This window comes from Zingiber officinale, chromosome 8A (assembly GCF_018446385.1).
Source record: "Zingiber officinale cultivar Zhangliang chromosome 8A, Zo_v1.1, whole genome shotgun sequence".
Classification (NCBI taxonomy): domain Eukaryota; kingdom Viridiplantae; phylum Streptophyta; class Magnoliopsida; order Zingiberales; family Zingiberaceae; genus Zingiber; species Zingiber officinale.
Window position 1 is genome coordinate 8,919,586 of NC_056000.1, and position 20,905 is coordinate 8,940,490.

Consider the following 20,905-nt stretch of genomic DNA (forward strand, 5'->3'; position numbering starts at 1 on the left):
CATATGAACTGATTTCATGTCATTTCGAGGTCTCTAACTCTATCAACTATTTTAGCTGAAACTGGCTGATGATTTTTTTTCAAAGTTGAAACTGGCTGATGATTTTTTTTCAAATACATAGAAAGAAATCAATTCAACTGAAAAATTTTCGAGTCGAATTGATTTAAGGATGAGGGTAAAATGGGAAGTGGTACATGATTTGGATATTTTAAAAACTTATCTAATGGTTTGGTAAAAAGTTAGGGTGCATTTGGTTGGTTTACGCATGTTTTCTAGAAAATAGAAAATGACTAAAGTCATTTTCTATTTTTTTAGAAAATACTTTTTATTTTTTTTTAAAATAGACATGAAAAATACAAACTAAACATCATTTTTCAAAAACGTATATTTTTTAAAAAATAAAAATGAAAAATGTACAAACCAAACGCATCCTTATTTTTTATGTATATATTTTTAATTTGTTTATTTATGGATATAGAATTTTATATTAGGATTTAAAAATTAAATTATAATATTAAACATAAAAAAAATCAAAATGAAAAAAAAAAATACTCATGAAATGATGAAAATGACGTATTTCCGCCACACCTGACCTAGCACCTAAGTTTTTCCTTCATTTATTTTTTTTTTATACTGAATACTATTATCAAACCTTTAAATCTTAAAATAATTTTTTTTTTAAACCGATATAAGAGGGTTGGGACACTGCCCTTACAGACAAGATCAAAGACCCTCTGATTTCAAGGCATCCCAAACAATTAAAGAAAAAAACTTTTAATTATTAGGACATATGTCGTCGTTAGCATTTTATAAGAGTTTTTTCTAACAATTTTTAAAGTATCATCTCAATGTCATATAAAAATATAAAAATCTATTTCATTCTACAATAAAAAAAAAACTTCCCTATAATTTTTTTTGACCTTATATTATCAATTTTTTATATCATTAATTATTGACCTCACTCATATTATTAACTTTATTATAAAAAATAGATTCGAAATTTCATTATCACTTTTAAACTTCAAATGTCAAACTTTACATTCATAGTTTTTTTCTTCAGTTTTTTTATTTCACAAATTTCTCTAAAAACCTTCAATTAGATATGCCTTTGTATATCAAAAGTTTGATATTTATAATTTAAGAGTGATAATTAAATTTCACACATATTTTTTTATCTCAAAATTAATAATATTAGTTAGACTAGTCATTAATGATGTACAGACAAATTTAATAATGTAGGATAAAAAAATTATAAGGAAGTTTTTTTTTATTGTGGAGGGAGAGATGGGTTTTTATATGACATTGAAGTGATATATTAGATTAACAAAAACTCATATACAATTTTAAGATTACGTTTAATTCAAGTGATTATATATAATTTTGATTATATGATTATTAAGTAATCATATAATTAAGATTATGAAAAATAAAATATAATATAATATTATTTAATTTAACTAACTAATTTAACAAAAACTTATTTATTTAAAAATTTTAATATATAATCTAATTTAATATTTTATTGGATTACAAAACTAACAATACATATTATTTTTTTCTTTTTAAACTTTATATTTTTTTCAACTTTACCCTTTTCCCTCTCTCTCAATAATATTTTTAAGAATATAATTCTATTTTTTAAATAAAATATCACATATTTTTTTATTTAATTTTTATAATTTAAAATATAATTTAAATAAAAAACTCTACTTTTATGAGAATTTTTAATTTTGGATTGCATAACCTTTTTACCTATATATTGAGAATGAATCTGATCCGGTGGTAAGAACGGGGGACCCCTTTTCTGGGGAGCCAACGCCACGTGGAGGTCAAAATACCAGACGTCTGACCGGAGAAGGTGAGACCGGTCGGCTGAACGGGGTCCCAGCTGAACCAAAGACGACCCGATGGGACTAGGGATTCCGACGCTCGAGTTGAACAGAGGCATATGGCCGAGCGGATAGCCCGTTCGGCCGAAGGCATAAAGTAGCATACTGCAAACAGTCTCCACAGAGCACATTACCGGGAATCTCCTAAGTGGACCAGTACATATGACCGGCCGGACGTGAGGTGAGTGCCGACCGATCGGACGCCCGGCATGGAGTAAGAAGAGAAAAGGACAAGGAACATCTTCTGACAGCGGGCATACTCTATGACCAGGCCATACTCCAAATCTTACGACAGAGGGTTCCATTGTCTCATCAAAGACGTGCTTGGACTGTAGCAGTATGGTGTCAGGTAAGCTTTCTGACAAGCCCTTACTGAGGTATGGGCTGAGGACACGTATTCACCTCAGTATGTGTGTCTGAGTCTCTTCACAGCTCTATATAAGGAGCTTCACACTTCACCGGAGGTACGCGTTCTAAGAGATTCGAAGTCACCTCTTTGTTGTTCACTTGCCTGATTTGAGCGTCGGAGGGTCGTCGCCGGGAATCCCTTCCCGGCCCGACTTCTTTGCAGGTTCGCCGGAGCTTCGCACGACCGGTCGAAGATCTGCGTCAGCAACTAGGAGAGCGCCACGTGCCCAACGTCCGTTGATTCAGCGATTCGGACAGGATCAGAATCATTACTCAAGAATTATGGATTACTGAACCAAGATTTTAATTGATAATTTTAGATGAATTATTTTTAATAGGAAATTTTTAAAAAGATTTATGAAATGAAAAAGTTAGAAGAAAAAAACTCCAATTAGTATAGACAAAAGGTTTGTGATTTATAATTTAAAAATGGTAGTTAAAATCTAAACTTATTTTTTTTCATCTCAAAATTAATAACATGGGTGAGATTAATTATTAATAATGTAAAAAAAATTGATAACACAGGATCTATAAAGTTTTTTTTTATTATTACGAAGAAGAGGAGCATAGACTTTCATATTTTGACTGTGATATTAAGATGACATATTAGATATTATTAAAAAAAATCGATGATGCCTTGACTATTTGAGATGCCTCATAAGTCATGACCCACTCGAACAATAAAGGGTGGTGCGTGCTCTGCGGAGGAGTGTAGATCACGTCTGACGTGGAGGGACAGGTGGGATTGCGTTGGCGCCGGTCGGATGGCGTTTGCTGAATCTCGTCCGTCGGATCAGGGAAGGCGACATACGTGCTCCGTTTTAAAGCGGATGATGTGAGAGAAAGTGGGATAGGAAACGGGGATAAAGTGAACAAGAGTGAGCCAGATAGAGAGACAAGGCAGAGAGGGGCCGTTTGGAGAAGCATCGGGCCGCTGTTTATGTTGGTGAAGAGGGAGGAAAAGCTTCGATCTTTCTGTCCCTTCGCGTCGCTTCTCGGCGCGTTTCAAATGTCAATGGAATCAGATTGAAGAGCGGAATCGAGAAATCGAGCGAGAATCTTCGTTTCCTGTGGTCGGTGTTGGATTCGAGACAGCGTGTTCGGTACTCTCCTCTCTCAGTTTTCTTGCGTTTTCTCCACCTCTTTTGTCCCAGTTTTGCTGCGTGGAGAGGATGGAGAGACTGAATCTTGACGAATGAGTCTCGATAGGCGTGTTCGAGGTTTTCTTATTCTTTCTAATATCCATCTGTCTTCTTTTTGATTGTTTCTTTCTTCGGTGGTGGAGTTGATTTTGGTTTGAGCAATCTTGAGGGGAACTTGGTTAGGAGCTCTGCGAATGATCTCTTCGTTTTTTTTTTCTGACCCAGACGTACGGCTACGGAGACAATGATCGAGGTTTAGGTCCGAGTTCGGTGGTTTTTGGTTTGTTTTGTTTTCATCTTCCTGCTTCGTATTTTTTTTGAATGATCCCATAAATGCTGGATCCAAAATTTCTTCCTTTCCTCTTCTTTTTCGGTGCTTTATCTGAGAACCCGATTCCTTTGGGCTCCCAAGATGAAGCTCTCTTTCCCCCCTTTTTCCCTTCTTGCTTTTAATATCCCCAACTCTCTTGTTGCTTATCTTTGTTCCTTTGTCTTCACCTCCGTTCTCCCTTTCCCTTCCTTCTTGGTCTTATTTCCTAATTTTAGATTTCTCAAATATTACACGTTTTAGGTTTTAGTTTGCTCACTTAATTCGAACTCTGCGAATAATAATCTCAGATAAAAACATTTTCCCTTGGCGCAAAATTAGGAAAAAAAAAAAAGTAGCTTTTGACAGGCAGCATTCTACCTTTATTAACCCCACCAGATCTCTCTCTCTCTCTCTAATATGACATTCTAGTTTCTTGATGACATATCTATAGCGGATATGATTTAGAAATGATATAAGGATGCTAAAAATCTCTCTGGCTTTGCCTTTGGCTTTGGTTTTCCAGAGTGGCGAGAGGAGACTGCAGTGCAGAAGAGCTAGCCGTCTGATCATGGATGAATCAGAGAAGGACGCAGAGGGATCGCGAGGTTTGATGCGCGGCAGAAGAATGGCTAATCGATCCTCGCCCGCAACGCGACAGCAGCGAATGGGCTCCTCTTCTCCAACCGGTACTTTGTACGCTTTCCCTTCGGAGTTCCCCAGATTGCCCTCGGTCCCTCATCAAATTTACTTTGGGAGGGACCTTGCTGCTATTATTTAAATACTTTAATAACAACAAGGAACGGTTTTGTTTGGTGTTCTGCTTCTCTGTGGGTTAATGGTGTGTGCTTGATTGTTTGCTCTTTCGTCCTCTTCTTTGCTCTTCTCTTCCTTTATTAGTATGATCCGTACCTTTGATGCTCGATTAATTGACGTTTTTTTTTTTTTGTATTTCACAGTTTCTAATGATAACGGCGATTGTAGTTTTGGAGATGGAGTGAATGATAATGTGGCAATGGTTAGGCGGAAGAAGGTTAAGATCAATGCTTCCAGATGGAGATCAAGCAATAAGGATGCTTCTGGCGACGCAGGTGGCAGTGACTCTGAAGCTGAGGATTTTGGTTCATTCCAACCAATGTTTAGTGCAACATGTGCCACTAGTCTTCCTAGTCAAAAGAAAGAACGGCTACAGAGAAAGGTTTGATTGTTTTTTTCTTTTCTTTTTGTGCCTGTTTAACTTTGTGTTTGTTTACCTGATGTTTTGCTTCAAAAGGTTGCTGAGGAGAGTGATTCTGTTGATCCTGCACTTGTTCCAAGGAAATTGAGATCAGGTATGAACTAATTTTTCTTCCTTGAAGAATGTGTAAAATAGTCATCCTTATATAAAGTATTTTGAAAATTATTCAGTACACAACCATATCAAAAATATGATTCCAGAATCCAGAGGGATGAAACAATAGAAAAAGAGGGACAGATACACTCAAAGTTAAGGACCAAAAGAACAAAGAAAAGTTTAGGCCGCACCATGGAAAACAATTTCATTGAGAGATCACCAAGTAACCTAAACATGGATATATTTAGAAGCTATCATAGGTTGATAGTTAATTTGTCCCAGTTCAGGTGAATGCTCATTGCTCAAAGTGACAAGACATGGAGAACCATATACAGCATATTGAATAGCACCCTCGGCAAAGATGGTTGCAGGTTTTGCGTTGTCATTGACATTGACAGAGAGTGAATGACGCATCATGGGAGCCCCCTTTGGGAGAGATGCTATTGTGGGAATGCTATCTTGCTGCAGATGATAACAGTAAATTTTGGTTTCACAAAGTTTAATGGGTATACTCTCTTCCTACTCAACATGGACATTCTGCTCCATAGTGTTCCGCCAGAGACCAACTCATTGTGAAATGGTCCAGATCCTTATATAAGTTTTATGGATCCCAAGGTTTACTTGAATGTTTGTTGCTTGATTGCAAACATTTTCTAATTTTGGTGTCTGTCACTTCTAATGCATATCACTGGTTATTATATAAAAATTATTTTAACATCATTTTTGGACAATTTTTTAACGACATTTGATATTCTTTCTTTTTATAATTTTTAGAACATGTCAATTTCTACTAGGTTGCTTTTCCTTTTGTAAAAATGGTACCAAACATTACAAGGTTATATAGCTTGTATCTTTATGCACTAATGCTTTAATTATATCTTGGTGATCTTTTCTGCTTCAGCTATAAATAAACGCAGCAGAGGACCCTTATCTCTTGCAATACCAAATGCAAAGAAGAAACACTGTCAAACTTTTAATAGACTTCCTGGGTTTCCAAGAAACGGAGGAAGGAAATGCAAGCAAAATCAGGTCAGTTGTTGTTTGTGATTTACCTTGGATGATTTTTTTGTTTAAACTTACAACTGGTGGTGTATATCTTATCCTCATTTGCTGTTTTAAGTAGTTGTTCGAAGCATTTACAAAGGATGAAGAGGTTGTTATCGAGGCTTTGTGTGAATTATCCAAAATGCTACCTATAGGTGCACAAACTGCAGATAAGGAAGATAGAAAAGCATTGGACAATCACCAAATTTACTTGGCTAGTTGCTCAGAAGGTGAATTCTTTTATATATACTTTGTTTTTTTTTGTCATTTTCAGTTTTTGGAATTTGAAGGGGAGCCTTGGCGCAATGGTAAAGTTGTTGTTTTATGACCAGTCTCTTGCAAAAAGCCGAGTAAGGCTGCGTACAATGAATCCTTCCCCGGAACCCCGCATGACGGAAGCTTCGTGCACCGGGCTGTCCTTTTTTTTCAGTTTTTGAAATTTATGCATTTTATCTGATTTAACAGGTTCGAAAGTGGATAAAAATCTTTTGCAACAAGCCCTGGCTGATGAAAGTAAGAATACCTCTTCTTGCTTGGTGAAGCCATTAGAAGATGAAAAAATTGAAGTGCATGCTCCTTCTGAGCAGTCTACGGCAGTTTGCCAGAAAAAAACTGCTGATTCTAATTTGAATAGAACTCCAGAACTAACTTTGATTGAAACTGAACACCCAGAGAATGCTCCTTCCATAACTTGTATGAGTATTTCCAGACGTCCAGGAGTGCTGCATCGTTGCTGTACTGGAAATAGGTTGGTTTTTTCCATCTGAGCTGTGGTCTTTTCAACATTGTTTGGTTAACAACATATTATTATATTCTGTTCACTTTTTTTTCTTCTTCATTTTCATGAAAGAGTGATACAACCAGCTGAGCAAGTTGAGTGTAACAATGAAGGTAATGTAAAGTTGGTGCCTCACATAGGAAATGAATTGATTCCCCAAAACATTATAATATGAATAATTTAGATAGTTTAGTTTTAATTAACCTAATCAATAATTCAATTAATAATTACTTCCTAATGCACTTAGCAGGAACTCCATCACAAATCCAGAAATCAAGCAGTTCTACAGTTTGGTCTCGTCCTCGGAATAATATCACTGGACTTTCTTCCAAAGTAATTGATCTTCCAACTGAGAAGGTAATAATGCATGAAAAATAGAAAGACCATTTATTTATAGATTCATCTGTGTGTGAAACTTCCTCCAAATAATTACTTCTTGTTCATGTTGCTTGTAACTTTTTGTAGTGTTCTTACTTTGGTCCCACCAAATAATTTTTTTTACTTTCGGATTGTATAAGCCTACAATTGTTTCTAGTAGTAGTTATGTTGTGTTGCTTACAGGTTCCTCTTGGTGCAATCCCAACATGGAAGAAGTGCGCCATCCATGTATTCATCGGACATAATATCAAAAGCTATCAGGATAAAGAGAGACAATGCAGACTTTCCTCAGTGTGTGATGAATCTAAGCAGGGGGAGAGAAAATCATGTGCACTAGCAAACAATGAGAGAGCTGGGTCACAAAGTGGATCGAGTGGAATGGCTTCTGCTGCTATTTCTCTAGTGGAGAGGAATAAGCACGAAGGAAGAAATGGAATTTTATGTTATAGTAGACAGATGCAAGCCCAGCAATATTCTGGTTTACTGGATGCCAAGCAAAAACCGGTAATTTCTTGTTGTCATTGTTTTTGATTTCACATGTCCCTAATAGATTTCATCTTTCTTTTCCAGGTCTGTGACTTTCTTTCGTTGTCATCCGGAGGTGATAGTGTCCATACTGCAGACGGAGCGAAGTTTACTGGGCAGCTTCATTCTCCCAATTTGCATACCCATGTTCCTCAACATTCCCTTATGCCTTTTCCTTTCCATAGTTATCCATATGCCCTACCTTATTCAGAAAAGCTACTTCCTGTGGCGACTCAACAGGTAGACAAATAATCATTTTTCTATGAAGACATTTAACATTCCTTCTTCCTCTGTGACTGGATCATTAATCAATAAGCTTTTCATACTCTGTTTGGAATTCCGGTTGAGGCTTCCTGGAACTCAAATTGCTTTTTCTTTTCTTTTTGTGTATACAGGTGCAACTACAGGCACCACATTTTATGGGAAATCAATTCTATAGACCCCAGATGGATAGCGCCATCAGCAATATACAGCTTCAACAGCAGTATCAGCTGCAACTGCTATGGCAGGCTCATTATGCTAACTACCGACCCCCTGCAGGTATCGGTGTGCCACCGAATGAGCGGCCACACGACTCTTCTGCTTCTCTTGTCCAAAGTGCTCGGACTTCAATTCTCTCTCCTCCCCTTTCTGTACAGATGCAAGGCGAATCTTATCACCCAACTTTCCTTCGTCAACATCGTCAGCTTATTGCTAATGCTTCCTCATCATCTGCAAATGTAAAGCCTCACAAGAACCGACAATTGGGGACCCTGTTATGAGTGGCTCTCGTGATAGACACTCTCTTGGTGACAAATTTATCCAATAGGATGACATATCCACTTATCTTGTTCTTTCGAGGGCGGCCTAGCTGCGGTTTACAAGCACTCTCGATGACAAATTTATCCACTAGGATGACATTTCCGACACCTCTGTCTATATACTTGGCGAAGCATATAGGAAGCGAACTCGTCCTGATGATCTGGTTTTCTTTTGCATTGGTAAAAGAAGGAAGAGCCCTGTGTTCAGTGCTTGGCACTCCAATTTAGTTAGATTTGTGTGTTTCGCTGCACTTCGTGACGTGGGCTAGTAATATGGTGCAGTGATGCTCAAGTCTAATTAAATCAGATATTTGGTAAATATGTTAAAAAGTTGTGATATTTGTAGCGACATCTATGGGTAATGCAATGATAGTTACAATAGTAAGAGTTTTTGGGATATATTCAATTAAGAGATTAAATGATTTTTATTATTTTTTTAATGATAAATTTTTACGGAGTTAGTAGATTTTTATTGACTTTCATAGAATCTTATATAGTTATGAAAAAAATTTGATGAAGTTTTATAACTTTTTTGCAAGATTTTTATAAATATTTATAAATTTTATGAAAACTTGTGAATTTAAGGGGTGTATTAAATTTTGGGAAAGGTGGTGTCTAAGGGGGTGTATTTAATATTGGACTTTTAATTACTTTGAATGACTTTTATGAATTTTAAAATCTAGGTGTATTCAATCTAGACTTTTATAAACTTTATAGAAATATGGTGGTATCGAAATTAGATTTTTATAGATATATGAAAAATCTTTTCCATTTACTCTATTCATTGGTGTCGTTCAGTAATATTGGGAAAATTTTCTCATTTTTATTTGTTCGAACTCGTGATCTGAACAAGATGCACATACACCCTAGTACATGCTCCTCGACGCTGAGGACATTCTCTAAGAGCGAGAGATTTCGTAACATTTCTTATTAGCTGATTGACTGTCTTGCATTTCTAATAAATTGTTTAATAGTTGACATGTCATATAATTATATAATTAGAAATTAGAATGGAAATGTGGTATTTAAACTTAAACTTTTTAAAAATCTATAAAATTATTTTGGTATTTAAAGTTTAAATAGATTTCCATAGATTCTTTTGAAAATCTTTGGATATAAATTTTAATTAATAAAAGCTCTTCAAAACATTCAGTACAATTTTAAAAATAAAATAAAAAGTCTTCTCCTATCTTTGAAATTTTTATAGACTTCAAATCACTTTAATTTTTTACAAATAAGTTCTTTCTCTTCCTGCTCTTCGATTTTGATTATTTATTTGATCTTAAAGGTCTTATCCTTGTTTAACCTCTTGGCGGCGTGCATCAACGTCTCAGCATGCATTTCATATGAAGCTGAGAGTCTTATGAAATGTCGTTCTCTGATGTTATAACTGCAAAAGAATGGATCGGAACGGCTGGAACGGAACAGCAGCCGCTTGCAGCCTTTTCTCCAGCAGTGACTCATGGCGGCAGGCGCGGAGATTTTTTCTTCAGTTGCTTGTGATGGAAAACAATGAGTGTCATCCGGTGAAGCTTGCGGTGCACCAGAAAAGAGGAAAACCAATAGAAAATTGTTTAAGGCAGTCAGTGATGCTTTTGTCGACTATTTGCACGTAGGTCAAAGTCGAAGTTGATTTGAACAACGGCGCTGTGCGGAAGAGAAACTTGAGACAGTAGATTTTAATATAAAATATATATTAATAAATCAAATAAATTTTAAACTTAATTAATAGCTAATTTAATAAAGTCTAATAAAATTGGACCTAAAAATATTCTATAAAATTTATTAAATTTTAAAAATTCCTAAATAAATTTTATATATTTATATTTATTTGTTTTAATAATATTATTACTAATCAAATTTATCAATTTAACATTTTATTAAAAGTTTGACTAAATTAAAGGGTTGACCAACATTTCAAGTTAATTTGGATCAAATTTATAAAAAAAATATTAAAATTATTATAATATTGTTGGACTTAAAATTATTTTAATAAAGTTTTTTATCTAAGTAAGACGTTATCTTCTCTTTGTTTTTAGCCAAAAACAAATAAAAGTATAAAAAGTTGTTTATGGACAAGTATGCTATTTATTATTTTATTAAAAAAATAAATTTAATTAGATATTTTAAGTTTTGTTTAAAAATAAATATTGTGCGAGACCATAACCGCATATGCTTTTCCAAGATTAAATACACCTCCTTAAATCCACAAGTTTCCGTGAAATTTATAAATGTTTGTAAAAATCTTGCAAAAAAATCTATAGAACTCTATAAAATTCTTTTCATAACTATATGAGATTATATAAAAGTCAGTAAAAATCTATCAACTCCAAAAAAAATTATCATTTAAAAAAATCAATAAAAGTCATTCAATCTTAAATACACCTGTAAATTAAAGGGGTGGATTTCTTAGAGTTCTATATGTTTTGTTTTTTTCGAACAAAATTTAAAATATCTAATTAAATTTATTTTTTTAATAAAATAATAAATAGTATACTTGTCTATACAAATTTTTTTTTATACTTTTATCTTATTTTGATTAAAAACAAAAGAGGATAGCGTCTCACTTTATAATTAAAAAAAATTAATAATTTAATTTTAAATATAATAATATTATAATAATTTTAAATATAATAATATTATAATAATTTTAAATATTTTTATTTATAATTTTGATCTAAATTATCATGAAATATTGAATAACCCTTTTATTTGGTCAAACTTTTAATAAAATGTTGAATTGATAAATTTATTTAGTAATAAAATTAATAATATTATTATTAATTTGATTAGTAATAATATTATTAAAATAAATAAATAAAAATATATAAATTTATTTAGGATTTTTTTTAATTTAATAAATTTTATAGAATATTTTTACGGTGTAATTTCATTTGACTTTATTAAATTATCTATTAATTAAATTGAGAATTAATTTAATTTATTAATATATATTTTATATTAAAATCTAATATCTCAAGTTTCTCTTCCCTATATTCACAGAGTCATAGTCCAAATCGACTTTGACTTCGACCTACTCGCAAGTAACCGATGGAAGCATTATCAACCGCCTCAAATAATTTTTTTGTTTGTTTTCCTCTTTTTCGGCGCACCGCAGGCTTCACTAGATGATACTCTTCATTGTATACTTGTCTATTTTGATACTCTTCTTAATTAAATTTAAAATATCTAATTAAATTTATTTTTTTAATAAAATAATAAATAGTATACTTGTCTATACAAATTTTTTTTATACTTTTATCTTATTTTGATTAAAAACAAAAGAGGATAACGTCTCACTTTATAATTAAAAAAAATTAATAATATAATTTTAAATATAATAATATTATAATAATTTTAAATATAATAATATTATAATAATTTTAAATATTTTTATTTATAATTTTGATCTAAATTATCATGAAATATTGAATAACCCTTTTATTTGATCAAACTTTTAATAAAATGTTGAATTGATAAATTTATTTAGTAATAAAATTAATAATATTATTATTAATTTGATTAGTAATAATATTATTAAAATAAATAAATAAAAATATATAAATTTATTTAGGATTTTTTTTAATTTAATAAATTTTATAGAATATTTTTACGGTGTAATTTCATTTGACTTTATTAAATTATCTATTAATTAAGTTGAGAATTAATTTAATTTATTAATATACATTTTATATTAAAATCTAATATCTCAAGTTTCTCTTCCCTATATTCACAGAGTCATAGTCCAAATCGACTTTGACTTCGACCTACTCGCAAGTAACCGATGGAAGCATTATCAACCGCCTCAAATAATTTTTTTGTTTGTTTTCCTCTTTTTCGGCGCACCGCAGGCTTCACTAGATGATACTCTTCATTGTTTTTCATCACGAGCAATCGGAGAAAAAATCTCTACCGGTCACCTACCGTCATGAGCCGCAACTGGAGAAAAAACTGCAAGCGGCTGTCATTCCGTTCCAACTGTTCCGATCCATTCTTTTGCCACTATAATGTCAGAGAACGACGTTTCAGAGGACTCTCAGCTTCACATGAAATGCATGCTGAGAGGTTAATGCAGGCTACTGAGAGATTGAACAAGGTCAAGGATTTTAAGATAAAAAAAAATAATAAAAATAGAGGAGCAAGAAGAGAAAGGACTTATTCGTAAAAAAAATTAAGGTGATTGAAAATATGTAGAAATATCAAAGGTGAGGAAGAGATTTTTTATTTTATTTTTAAAATTGTACTAAGTATTTTGGATAGTTCTTATTAGTTAAAATTTATGTTCAAAGAATTCTAAAAAATCCATAAAAATTTATTAAAACTTTGAATATCAAAAAATTTTAAAAAGTCAAGTTTGAATACCACATTATTTTTTAAAAATTTTTATAAAAATTTAATTATTAGATATCTATAAAATTTATAAAAATCTAAATTAAACACACTTAGATTTTTAAATTTTATTAAAATTATTTAAAATAATTAAAAGTCTAAGACTCCTTTATTTCGGTTTTTATCCTGACAACTATTAGTACAACTCTGCCATTTGGCTGCTGTTATCAGTTTTGTTGATAACCATTCTTCCGTGGAACAAATTGCGTGTTACACTGGCAATAGGGCGTCTCACTGCGTCCGTGATTCACGCTCACGAAGTAGTCCAGTCTTCGTACCAGACTGCAAGCTAAATGGCAAAAGTCGAGTACTTTTTCTCCCAGCGCCCTGACAGTCCGCCCCAGGTAAATCATGTGATTAAAGATAAATGGTAGATGAACCGTAAACTGGATTTAACCTCAAATTACAAATCAGGGAGCTATGGACGGCGTAGATGGGGACATCTCATTGAACCAGATGGGGTGGTGTAATTGCATGTTTACAATCTTGGAGAGGATCCCTTCGACCCCGTCACAACCGCAAAATTGTCTTAATTCTACTCGTTTAAGTCGCCGCCCTGCTAAGACACCTTCTCACAACTGATACCTCCGGGTACCCTCGTTCGCTCCGTCCTCCATGGCGATTAGGGTTTGGCCGCTTCTTCTACTGGCGCTCCTCCTCGTACTATCGTCGCCGTTCCTCCAAGGTTTGCTTCTCGATGTCCGCGTTCTGCGACCCGTCATGTCCGATTATATATAACTAATGAATTTGCGGAAGCTGTTCTGCCAACTGCGGCTTCTTCTTGATGCAGTTCTTCCATGCGTGCACGGTTATCGAAAAATATTTCAGCATTCTTTAGTCCCTAATTCATTTGTTCTCCTTGATAATTGGATCTTCTAGGCCTTCGTAAAAAGTTGATTTTTATTTATCTACATAGAGGATCGACGTAGATTTAGATACAATAGTATTATAATTACTAAACTGCGTGATAAACGACATAATGATGTATATATATTAGTAAGTAGATTAGGATGGTAGCTAGTTAATGGTGTTTATCATTCGTCAGACGAACGTTAAAAACCACATGCGAGTAATATCTGCTGTACCTTGTGCGACTCGTTTTCTCTCTTTCTCAATAAATAGAAATTATAGTACTAATAATTTCTCGGTCAATTTTAGAAATTGTTGTCTTCTCTGCTGCCCAAGGTTAGCCACCAAGCCACAGTGTCTATGTACTTTTTTTAGATATTATTCAGCAGTGGATGATACATTTTATGTTGCGATTATTTGACAAATTATTCCCCGTTTTTAATAATGACTTACATCTTGCCAGCTTATTGTATTTTTTAGCAACTTTTTGGTTGCTCTTCAAGGCTAAAGCAACTAATAAGAAAGTCATAAAGAGCAACCATTGTTTTGACCACTATCTATTGACTTTAAGTCCCGGCAGTTGTTAGATGCCAATCAGATGAGGATGCTGCCTCAACCAAAGTAGCTGAAGGAAGTGATGGCGGTATAGCTGGTGATGATACACAAGTATTCAGTGATGTGGTGCTGGGTCCAGCTTCTGGAGTCCATACTGTTTGTGTATTTCCAAAGAATGCTGCTAGATGTAAGTACAATTTCTACAGAGCAAACCCATCAATTCAAATAGAGCTTTTGTAGCTTTTACAGGAGGCACATGCACTATTCTTATACAGCTATCTATCCATGCAGTAGTACTAGCAGGAGAAGAAACTGAGCTACTAGTTGGCTTACATAATGAGGGTTAGTGCTTACTTCCTTTTAGTACTAGATTATCTGTTCGATCATGTGGATCTTATATTTTGATTTTTATTTTACATAATTCAGAATAGCTTGTATAAAATTCCACCTCCTGACATTCTCTATGGCACATGCAAGTTTCTGTGACCAACCTTATGCATTGTACTTTCCTTTTAAAGTTAGTTTTACTGACATAACTCAATGAACTAGAAAATTAGAGAATTATTACTTCTTTTCATTTTCTGTAAAATAGTGCTTGTATCTTCTGGATTAGGGAATACCGGAGGCTGAATCTTTGATGATGCTAAGTTGTTTCTTTGCGGTGGAATGATTCTCTTTGCTAGATTCCTAGATATATATATTGAATATTATATTGTTTTTTTTTTTTGTAAAACTCTAATCTTTCTTTCCTGACACGTTGCCCCCCTCTGTGATTGTTATTAACTCTTTATACAAACAATTGCCCTATGTTGGTCAGCCATAATTATCTTCACTTACATTTACTTCTCTGACTATTGGCCAGAAAGCTGAATGTTTATAGGGTGTTGTTTGAATGCATTATTGGTGCTGTAATTTTTTTTTTAGTTGTTACAATCTTTGTGCTTCCAATGTATCCCTCTATATTAATCCTCATAGGCTCATACTTTGTTTTGGTGCTAGCTTCTTGCTAAGCATGGAGGTTCCATGCATTTTTTTTTCCTGTAGATTGTCTTCTGTTATCTAAATGGATGATATCTTATCATTTCGGCAATCGCAGGCGAATCAATTTTAAATGTGATTGCTGTGCATGCTAGCCTTCATCTTCCATTTGATCACCATATGTTTGTGCAGAATCTAACTCTGCAGGTTGGTATTAGTGTATAGGGCCTGATCTTGTTTGTTATTTTGGTGCTTTCTTTTGGGCAGTTACTTGTAATCCTTTGGTTATTCACTAAATGTTTTACTAACTCCCCTAATTTCTGGCTTTCATATTAACCTTGTATGTACATTTTACTCAAATTCCTCGACAGATTTCTATATCCTGCTATGCTGACCATAAGGGAACATGCTTGGAATAGAAGATGGATCACTATATCTAGACTTTCAAATAGATTGACTACTTTTTCAATTCGCTATTATTGTTTGTCGGTAGTTAGTATCCATATTTTACTGGAAGATGCTTACAGTATATTGCAATCCATAGTAAAAAAAAAAAAAAGATGATTAACCAGGCTGGGTAACGTCGAGCCTGGAATGACCGGTTTGGCCCCATGGAAAATTTCCACTGGCCACTAGTGTAATTCGGGAAGCACTTGCGGTGGGCGGCCCAGAAGTCCAGCATCCCTTAGTTGTAAGTCCCATTTGGAGGAAAAATCCAAACCAATACGCCGTAGCTGGAATATTGCAATCCATAGTAGTGGCTAGATGAAGTTGACAATATTGTATCTGATGATATATCATTCAATTTCCTTTTTTTTTACTTAGTTATTATCATGTTCTATATTTTTGGCTCATTACAATTTGCTTCAGATTTTTCTACTATACATCCCGATCCTAAGCAATTTGAGGTCATGGTGATTTCAAAGTACATGTCAATTGTGGTATCCATATGTTTATTTTTATGCTAATTCTTACAAGGACTGAAGTATCATAATCAAGATAATTTTTTAATTAGCCGAATCAGATCTGAATCGTGGGAAACTATTTTGAGGCTTGCATAAGTATCTGTTTGCTTACCTTTCTCTGCCCTGGCAGCTCACATGCACAATTAGTAATCTAGATAAATCAATTATTTAACTATTTCTGTAGCTTCTATATCTTATCACACAATATGTATGATTAACATGTCAATCATCATAACTCATTTGTGTTGGTTGAATTTAGACCTGTACTTTTGGTGGTTCAAGAAATTATCTGCTTGGTGATGCTATCAACTGCTTTGATGGTTGTGCATGGATATCTAATTGGGTCATTGTGGGTAACTGATGAGTGGGTCCTTTCTATTGTGGATTCTGTTTAGGCAATCATGCTGTTGATTTTTAAAGTTCTCTTTCTCCATTTGATCCATCATTTATTTCTTCAAATATAAATCTTGCTGGTATCCCAATTATGAAATGAAACATGTACACGTAGTCCCTGTGCGTCATTCAATTTTGCACAAATGATATTGAATTTTGCCAGAATTGCTCCTGCAGGAATTTTATAATGCATCAGTGCCAGTTTCAGCTCAAGCTACCTTCCCCTATTTATTCGCTGTCAGCAAGTTTTTGCAGGTGGTGCTGCTCTTATGACTGTAAAATTCTTCATCATAACAAGTTCTTTCAGATGCAATTGCCACTACACCTATATTATTCTTATATAAATGATCGTTTCTCTTAATGTTGTGTGCACACATATGTTGAAAATAAGTATTACTAATTACTAGAAATATGGAGAAAAAAAATGAGGGTGGAAACAGAGGGGAGCTTCTCCCAAATCTTTTGTTATCATCACATGCTCTTAGTCCAAATGGGATTTTTCTTTAGACAGTATCATCAAAGAAATAATAAAAGGAATTTAAGAGGTATGGATACTATTAGTGGTATAGACTTGCAAATTGTTTTAGGATCCATATAGTTAACCCCAAGTTAGTTGAAACTAGCACAGTTTGTTGATGTTGTGCCATGCATCTTAGTTTATTTATTGATATTGATAATCGGCATTATTTGTTATTGTTGCAGCCTGGCTCTTTTGATTTAGTTGGTTCGGTAGTCTATGAGATTGAACAACAGGCATATCAGAATATTTTCTATAACGGTACCATTGAAGTAGCTGAGGCCGGTGGTTTTCTAAGTGTTGAGTCAATATTTCTTGTGACCCTTGGTCTTGCTCTCATTGGACTTCTAGGGTTGTGGGCATATGGTCAAATTCGACAATTCTCAAAGGTACCTTTTAACTAATTTCTTATTTATTGATGGTGTATGCTCTTTGGGTGCATCCACACAGCATAGATTCGTCTCGTGTATTATTCTAGATGCAGGATTATGTTATCTTTCAGAGTCTTTTCTTCCTGGAGTGTTTGTTTGAGGCTGTTGCAAAGATTCCTCTACATTTTCCTTCCTATTCTTAATTACTAGAAAAAGGGAGGATTAAATTTAGTCACCAAGAATTTTGTCTTACCTTTTAATTTTTATGGTTGTTACCAAGAGTTTGAACTCTTAATCATATAAACTTGAACAATCACTTCCTATAGTTTAACTTTCTATGTTAGTGGCTAGAGGTGTCAAAAAGGTCTTCTGCTAGTAGCTTGATCAAGCATGCCCCGGGCCTTGGTTGTAGCTAGAGGTGTCAAAAGAGTTACATCATCCATAGCCTAACTTGGTACAGCATGAACTGTGCTAGGCATGGCCGTTTAGGGTATTACTTTATTGATTTTGTTTAAAAAAATGAAAACCAAATTGAAATTTGTCAATTAAAAAATAAATACAAATTAACCCATGACCAATAAACAACTATCCTATTAATATAAATAATAAAAATTATTATAATTTTATGCTTATATAGATCAGGAAACATTAAAGGACAATGATGATAAAAACTTACAATAATTGACATTAATTTGTCTATAACACACATATTTAAAATCTTAATGGTTTAGTTCAGTTTTAATGATTTATAGAAGTCAACAAAATCAAACTAAAAGTGATGGTTTTAGCTAATTTTCAAACTAAACCGAACCTTTGTTTTTTGGGTTTGGGTTGACTTGGTTTTAAGGGGAGCCTTGGCGCAACAGAAGTTGCTGCCATGAGTTTGAGTCTTAGAAACAATCTCTTGCAAAGCAAGTTTAAACTCTTTGTGACCCCGCATTAGCGGGAACTTTGTGCACTGGCTGTCTTTTTTTTTTTTTGGTTGGCTTGGTTTAATCAATTTTGGGTTATACATTCCCACCGAGCTTGGCACTGGATTGAGCCTGTCAAAACTTACAAGCTTAGTTTGGCTAACATTTTATTTTTTTAATATTTGATAAACTTACCATGGTTTAATAATCATTCTTACTTTTTTGAATCAGTTAGATTTATTTTATCAAATTCAAATACTGTTAACAATTTTAAATATTAACATAAGAAACAGGCTCAGTGGGTCTGGGCAGACTTAAGGTCCCAGACTCATGTTAGGTCGGCCCCTTAGGTAATTTGGGCCATTTCGAGCATGAAACAGTTCTTCATGGTCTGCAATGGGCTGGGCTGGATTGGCCCTTTGACATCTTTATTAGTGGCTGATCTAACTTACTCTTAAACCAAACTAAGTCATTTTTATTTTTGGAAATTGTCTAGTGTTGAGCACATGCTGCTGCATATTATTAGTTTGCCCCCTTTTTTTTTAAATAGTTTGCAAACTTTGTGCTCCTTCAGAGCTTCTTCCTCATTTCCTCTTTGTACGATTGTTTTCCTTGAGGTTCTCATTCTCAATTCCTGTGTTTTTCCTCCCCAGAAAACAAAAAGATCTCAGAAAGTAGAAGTTGGTACTAAAACCACTGACGCTGATATGGACGAGTGGTTACAGGTACTGTATTGTAAGAAAGTTGGGCCAGTTGACTAACTGCATTTGTATTTCCCCTGAGCTTTATTTTGGGTTTCATTGGTCAAGATTTAGAGTGGGAGAGTTTTTTCTGTATGATCAAGAAGATGCTTTTTTGGTAGTTAGATATCAAGAGCATTCCTTGTTCGTTTACTAATTTTAAAAGAGCTATACTGATATACTAAAATGGCAATTGAAAATTGAAGGTAAAAATCTACTCTAAATTGAATCAAATTGTATTTAGAAGTTGTTAGAAATATTGAGAAGCTAAGCTTTAAGTATGAGTTCATCCAAGTTGGAACTGAAAGAACTAGTTCACTTCCTTTTTTAAAAAATAGAAATTGGACTCTAAATTGATCTAACTTTTATTTTTGATCTCTGGTACTCCAAATTTCTTCCTTTTGAAATTTGAGTTGATTTCGAGTCTCTATTATATATTCTTTGGAAAAATTGTTTTGTTTGAAGTTAGGGGGGGGAAAACACTTAGGTGCCTCTTGGTGAACATGGTTAAGAAGAAAATATACCCAAGTGGACTTCACCTCATTTCATTCATCTCCTAATGCTGACGTGCATTTCGTTTCTCAGGGAACTGCTTATGCTCAATCATTGTCGAGCAAGCCACAGAAAAAAAAGTAAACTGCAGTGTCCAAATGGTTCAGCAGACATGTTGTTCAAGCTCAAATAATGGTAGAATGAGGCGGTTCCAGAAAGTTTTCAATAGTAGTTTATCAGCAGGTTTTCTCTTTTACTTCAGATATTAAGTTTAAATCTTCGGTTTCTAAACAAACTGTTTAATTTAGAAACCCGAATTTTGTTGTGACGGCTAGATAGACTTTTTGGTTCTGAGTTAACTGCATTAGGGTTTTCTTCAAGATCTGTGGCGACTCTTGTCATCTTCCCGTTCTTGCCCAATTCGATGATATCTCCTGCGGCTGTATATTTATCGCAGGAGGGTTCACTATGTGGTTGTTGATAAATTTTCCCATAGATTGGTTCATGTGAAAATTATGCCCCTGATTAAAATTCCCATGTTATCAAAAGACGTACTCTCGTGAGTTTTCTAAAGTTCTCCTCTTTCAATCAACTTTGGTATACTTACTCTATCTCTATGATTTTCCCAATCTCTTTTTTTTTTAAAAAAAATAAAATAAAATAAAATAAGAAAAAATTTACATACCATCTCCATGGGTAAACATTATTTTGTACGTAGTCTCATTGAATTTTTTTTTTCACTTTCTAATCAAATATATCCATCTAATTATATTTGATATTTTTAAGTATAAAAAGTCTAAAAAAAAAATTATAATTTTTTTTAAATTCAGTACATTAAATTAAAATTTAATATATTTTTTATTAAATTGAGCACAATTAAAATATAATAGATTTTTTTTAAATGATGTTGAATTAAAGATATATTATATTAAATAGAAAAAAATTATGTTTAATTTAATAAAAAATATATTCGATTTTAGTTTAAAGTGTTGAATTTAATCGGAATTATACTCGTTTTTAAATTATTTGTATTAAGAGGGTGTTTGGCTGAGCTTATAAGTTGTTTTAGAGAGCTTATAAGCTCTTTAAATTTGTTTGGTAAAATTTTTTTCGAACAGCTTATAAGCTGTCAAAATAAGCT

The 20,905-nt window shown here is 33.5% G+C and overlaps 2 protein-coding genes across 6 annotated transcripts; both read left to right on the forward strand.

The window, feature by feature from the left end:
- Nucleotides 1–3,149: 3,149 nt before the first annotated feature.
- Nucleotides 3,150–9,010, forward strand: LOC122012281. 5 transcript variants are annotated; one of them, XM_042568766.1, is made up of 13 exons: nucleotides 3,150–3,400; nucleotides 4,273–4,435; nucleotides 4,706–4,944; nucleotides 5,020–5,077; nucleotides 5,981–6,108; nucleotides 6,203–6,353; nucleotides 6,589–6,871; nucleotides 6,974–7,014; nucleotides 7,152–7,258; nucleotides 7,463–7,783; nucleotides 7,850–8,044; nucleotides 8,200–8,344; nucleotides 8,443–9,010. In XM_042568766.1, the coding sequence occupies exons 2-13, from the start codon at nucleotides 4,318–4,320 to the stop codon at nucleotides 8,499–8,501; spliced, it is 1,845 nt and encodes a 614-aa protein (XP_042424700.1). In that variant the 5' UTR covers nucleotides 3,150–3,400; nucleotides 4,273–4,317; the 3' UTR covers nucleotides 8,502–9,010. The 5 variants fall into 5 exon arrangements, with proteins under 5 accessions (XP_042424700.1, XP_042424697.1, XP_042424698.1 ...); XM_042568763.1 differs by having other exon boundaries at nucleotides 8,200–9,010; XM_042568764.1 differs by having other exon boundaries at nucleotides 3,386–3,517; nucleotides 8,200–9,010.
- Nucleotides 9,011–13,533: 4,523 nt separating this feature from the next.
- LOC122012283 (translocon-associated protein subunit alpha-like) lies at nucleotides 13,534–20,233 on the forward strand. Its single transcript, XM_042568768.1, has 8 exons — nucleotides 13,534–13,678; nucleotides 14,423–14,584; nucleotides 14,689–14,739; nucleotides 15,494–15,582; nucleotides 16,911–16,988; nucleotides 17,436–17,639; nucleotides 19,186–19,257; nucleotides 19,858–20,233. Exons 1-8 carry the CDS (start codon nucleotides 13,609–13,611, stop codon nucleotides 19,906–19,908), a joined length of 777 nt encoding a protein of 258 aa, XP_042424702.1. The 5' UTR covers nucleotides 13,534–13,608; the 3' UTR covers nucleotides 19,909–20,233.
- The last annotated feature ends 672 nt before the right edge of the window (nucleotides 20,234–20,905 follow it).

Coding starts and splice junctions, on each gene's coding strand:
- LOC122012283 (XM_042568768.1), top strand. CDS start 13,609: ATGGCGATTAGGGTTTGGCCGCTTCTTCTACTGGCGCTCCTCCTCGTA. Junction 14,740..15,493: donor AGTTGGCTTACATAATGAGG/GTTAGTGCTTAC, acceptor CGGCAATCGCAG/GCGAATCAATTTTAAATGTG. Junction 17,640..19,185: donor AAATTCGACAATTCTCAAAG/GTACCTTTTAAC, acceptor TTTCCTCCCCAG/AAAACAAAAAGATCTCAGAA.
- LOC122012281 (XM_042568763.1), top strand. CDS start 4,318: ATGGATGAATCAGAGAAGGACGCAGAGGGATCGCGAGGTTTGATGCGC. Junction 5,078..5,980: donor TCCAAGGAAATTGAGATCAG/GTATGAACTAAT, acceptor TTTCTGCTTCAG/CTATAAATAAACGCAGCAGA. Junction 7,784..7,849: donor TGGATGCCAAGCAAAAACCG/GTAATTTCTTGT, acceptor TTTCTTTTCCAG/GTCTGTGACTTTCTTTCGTT.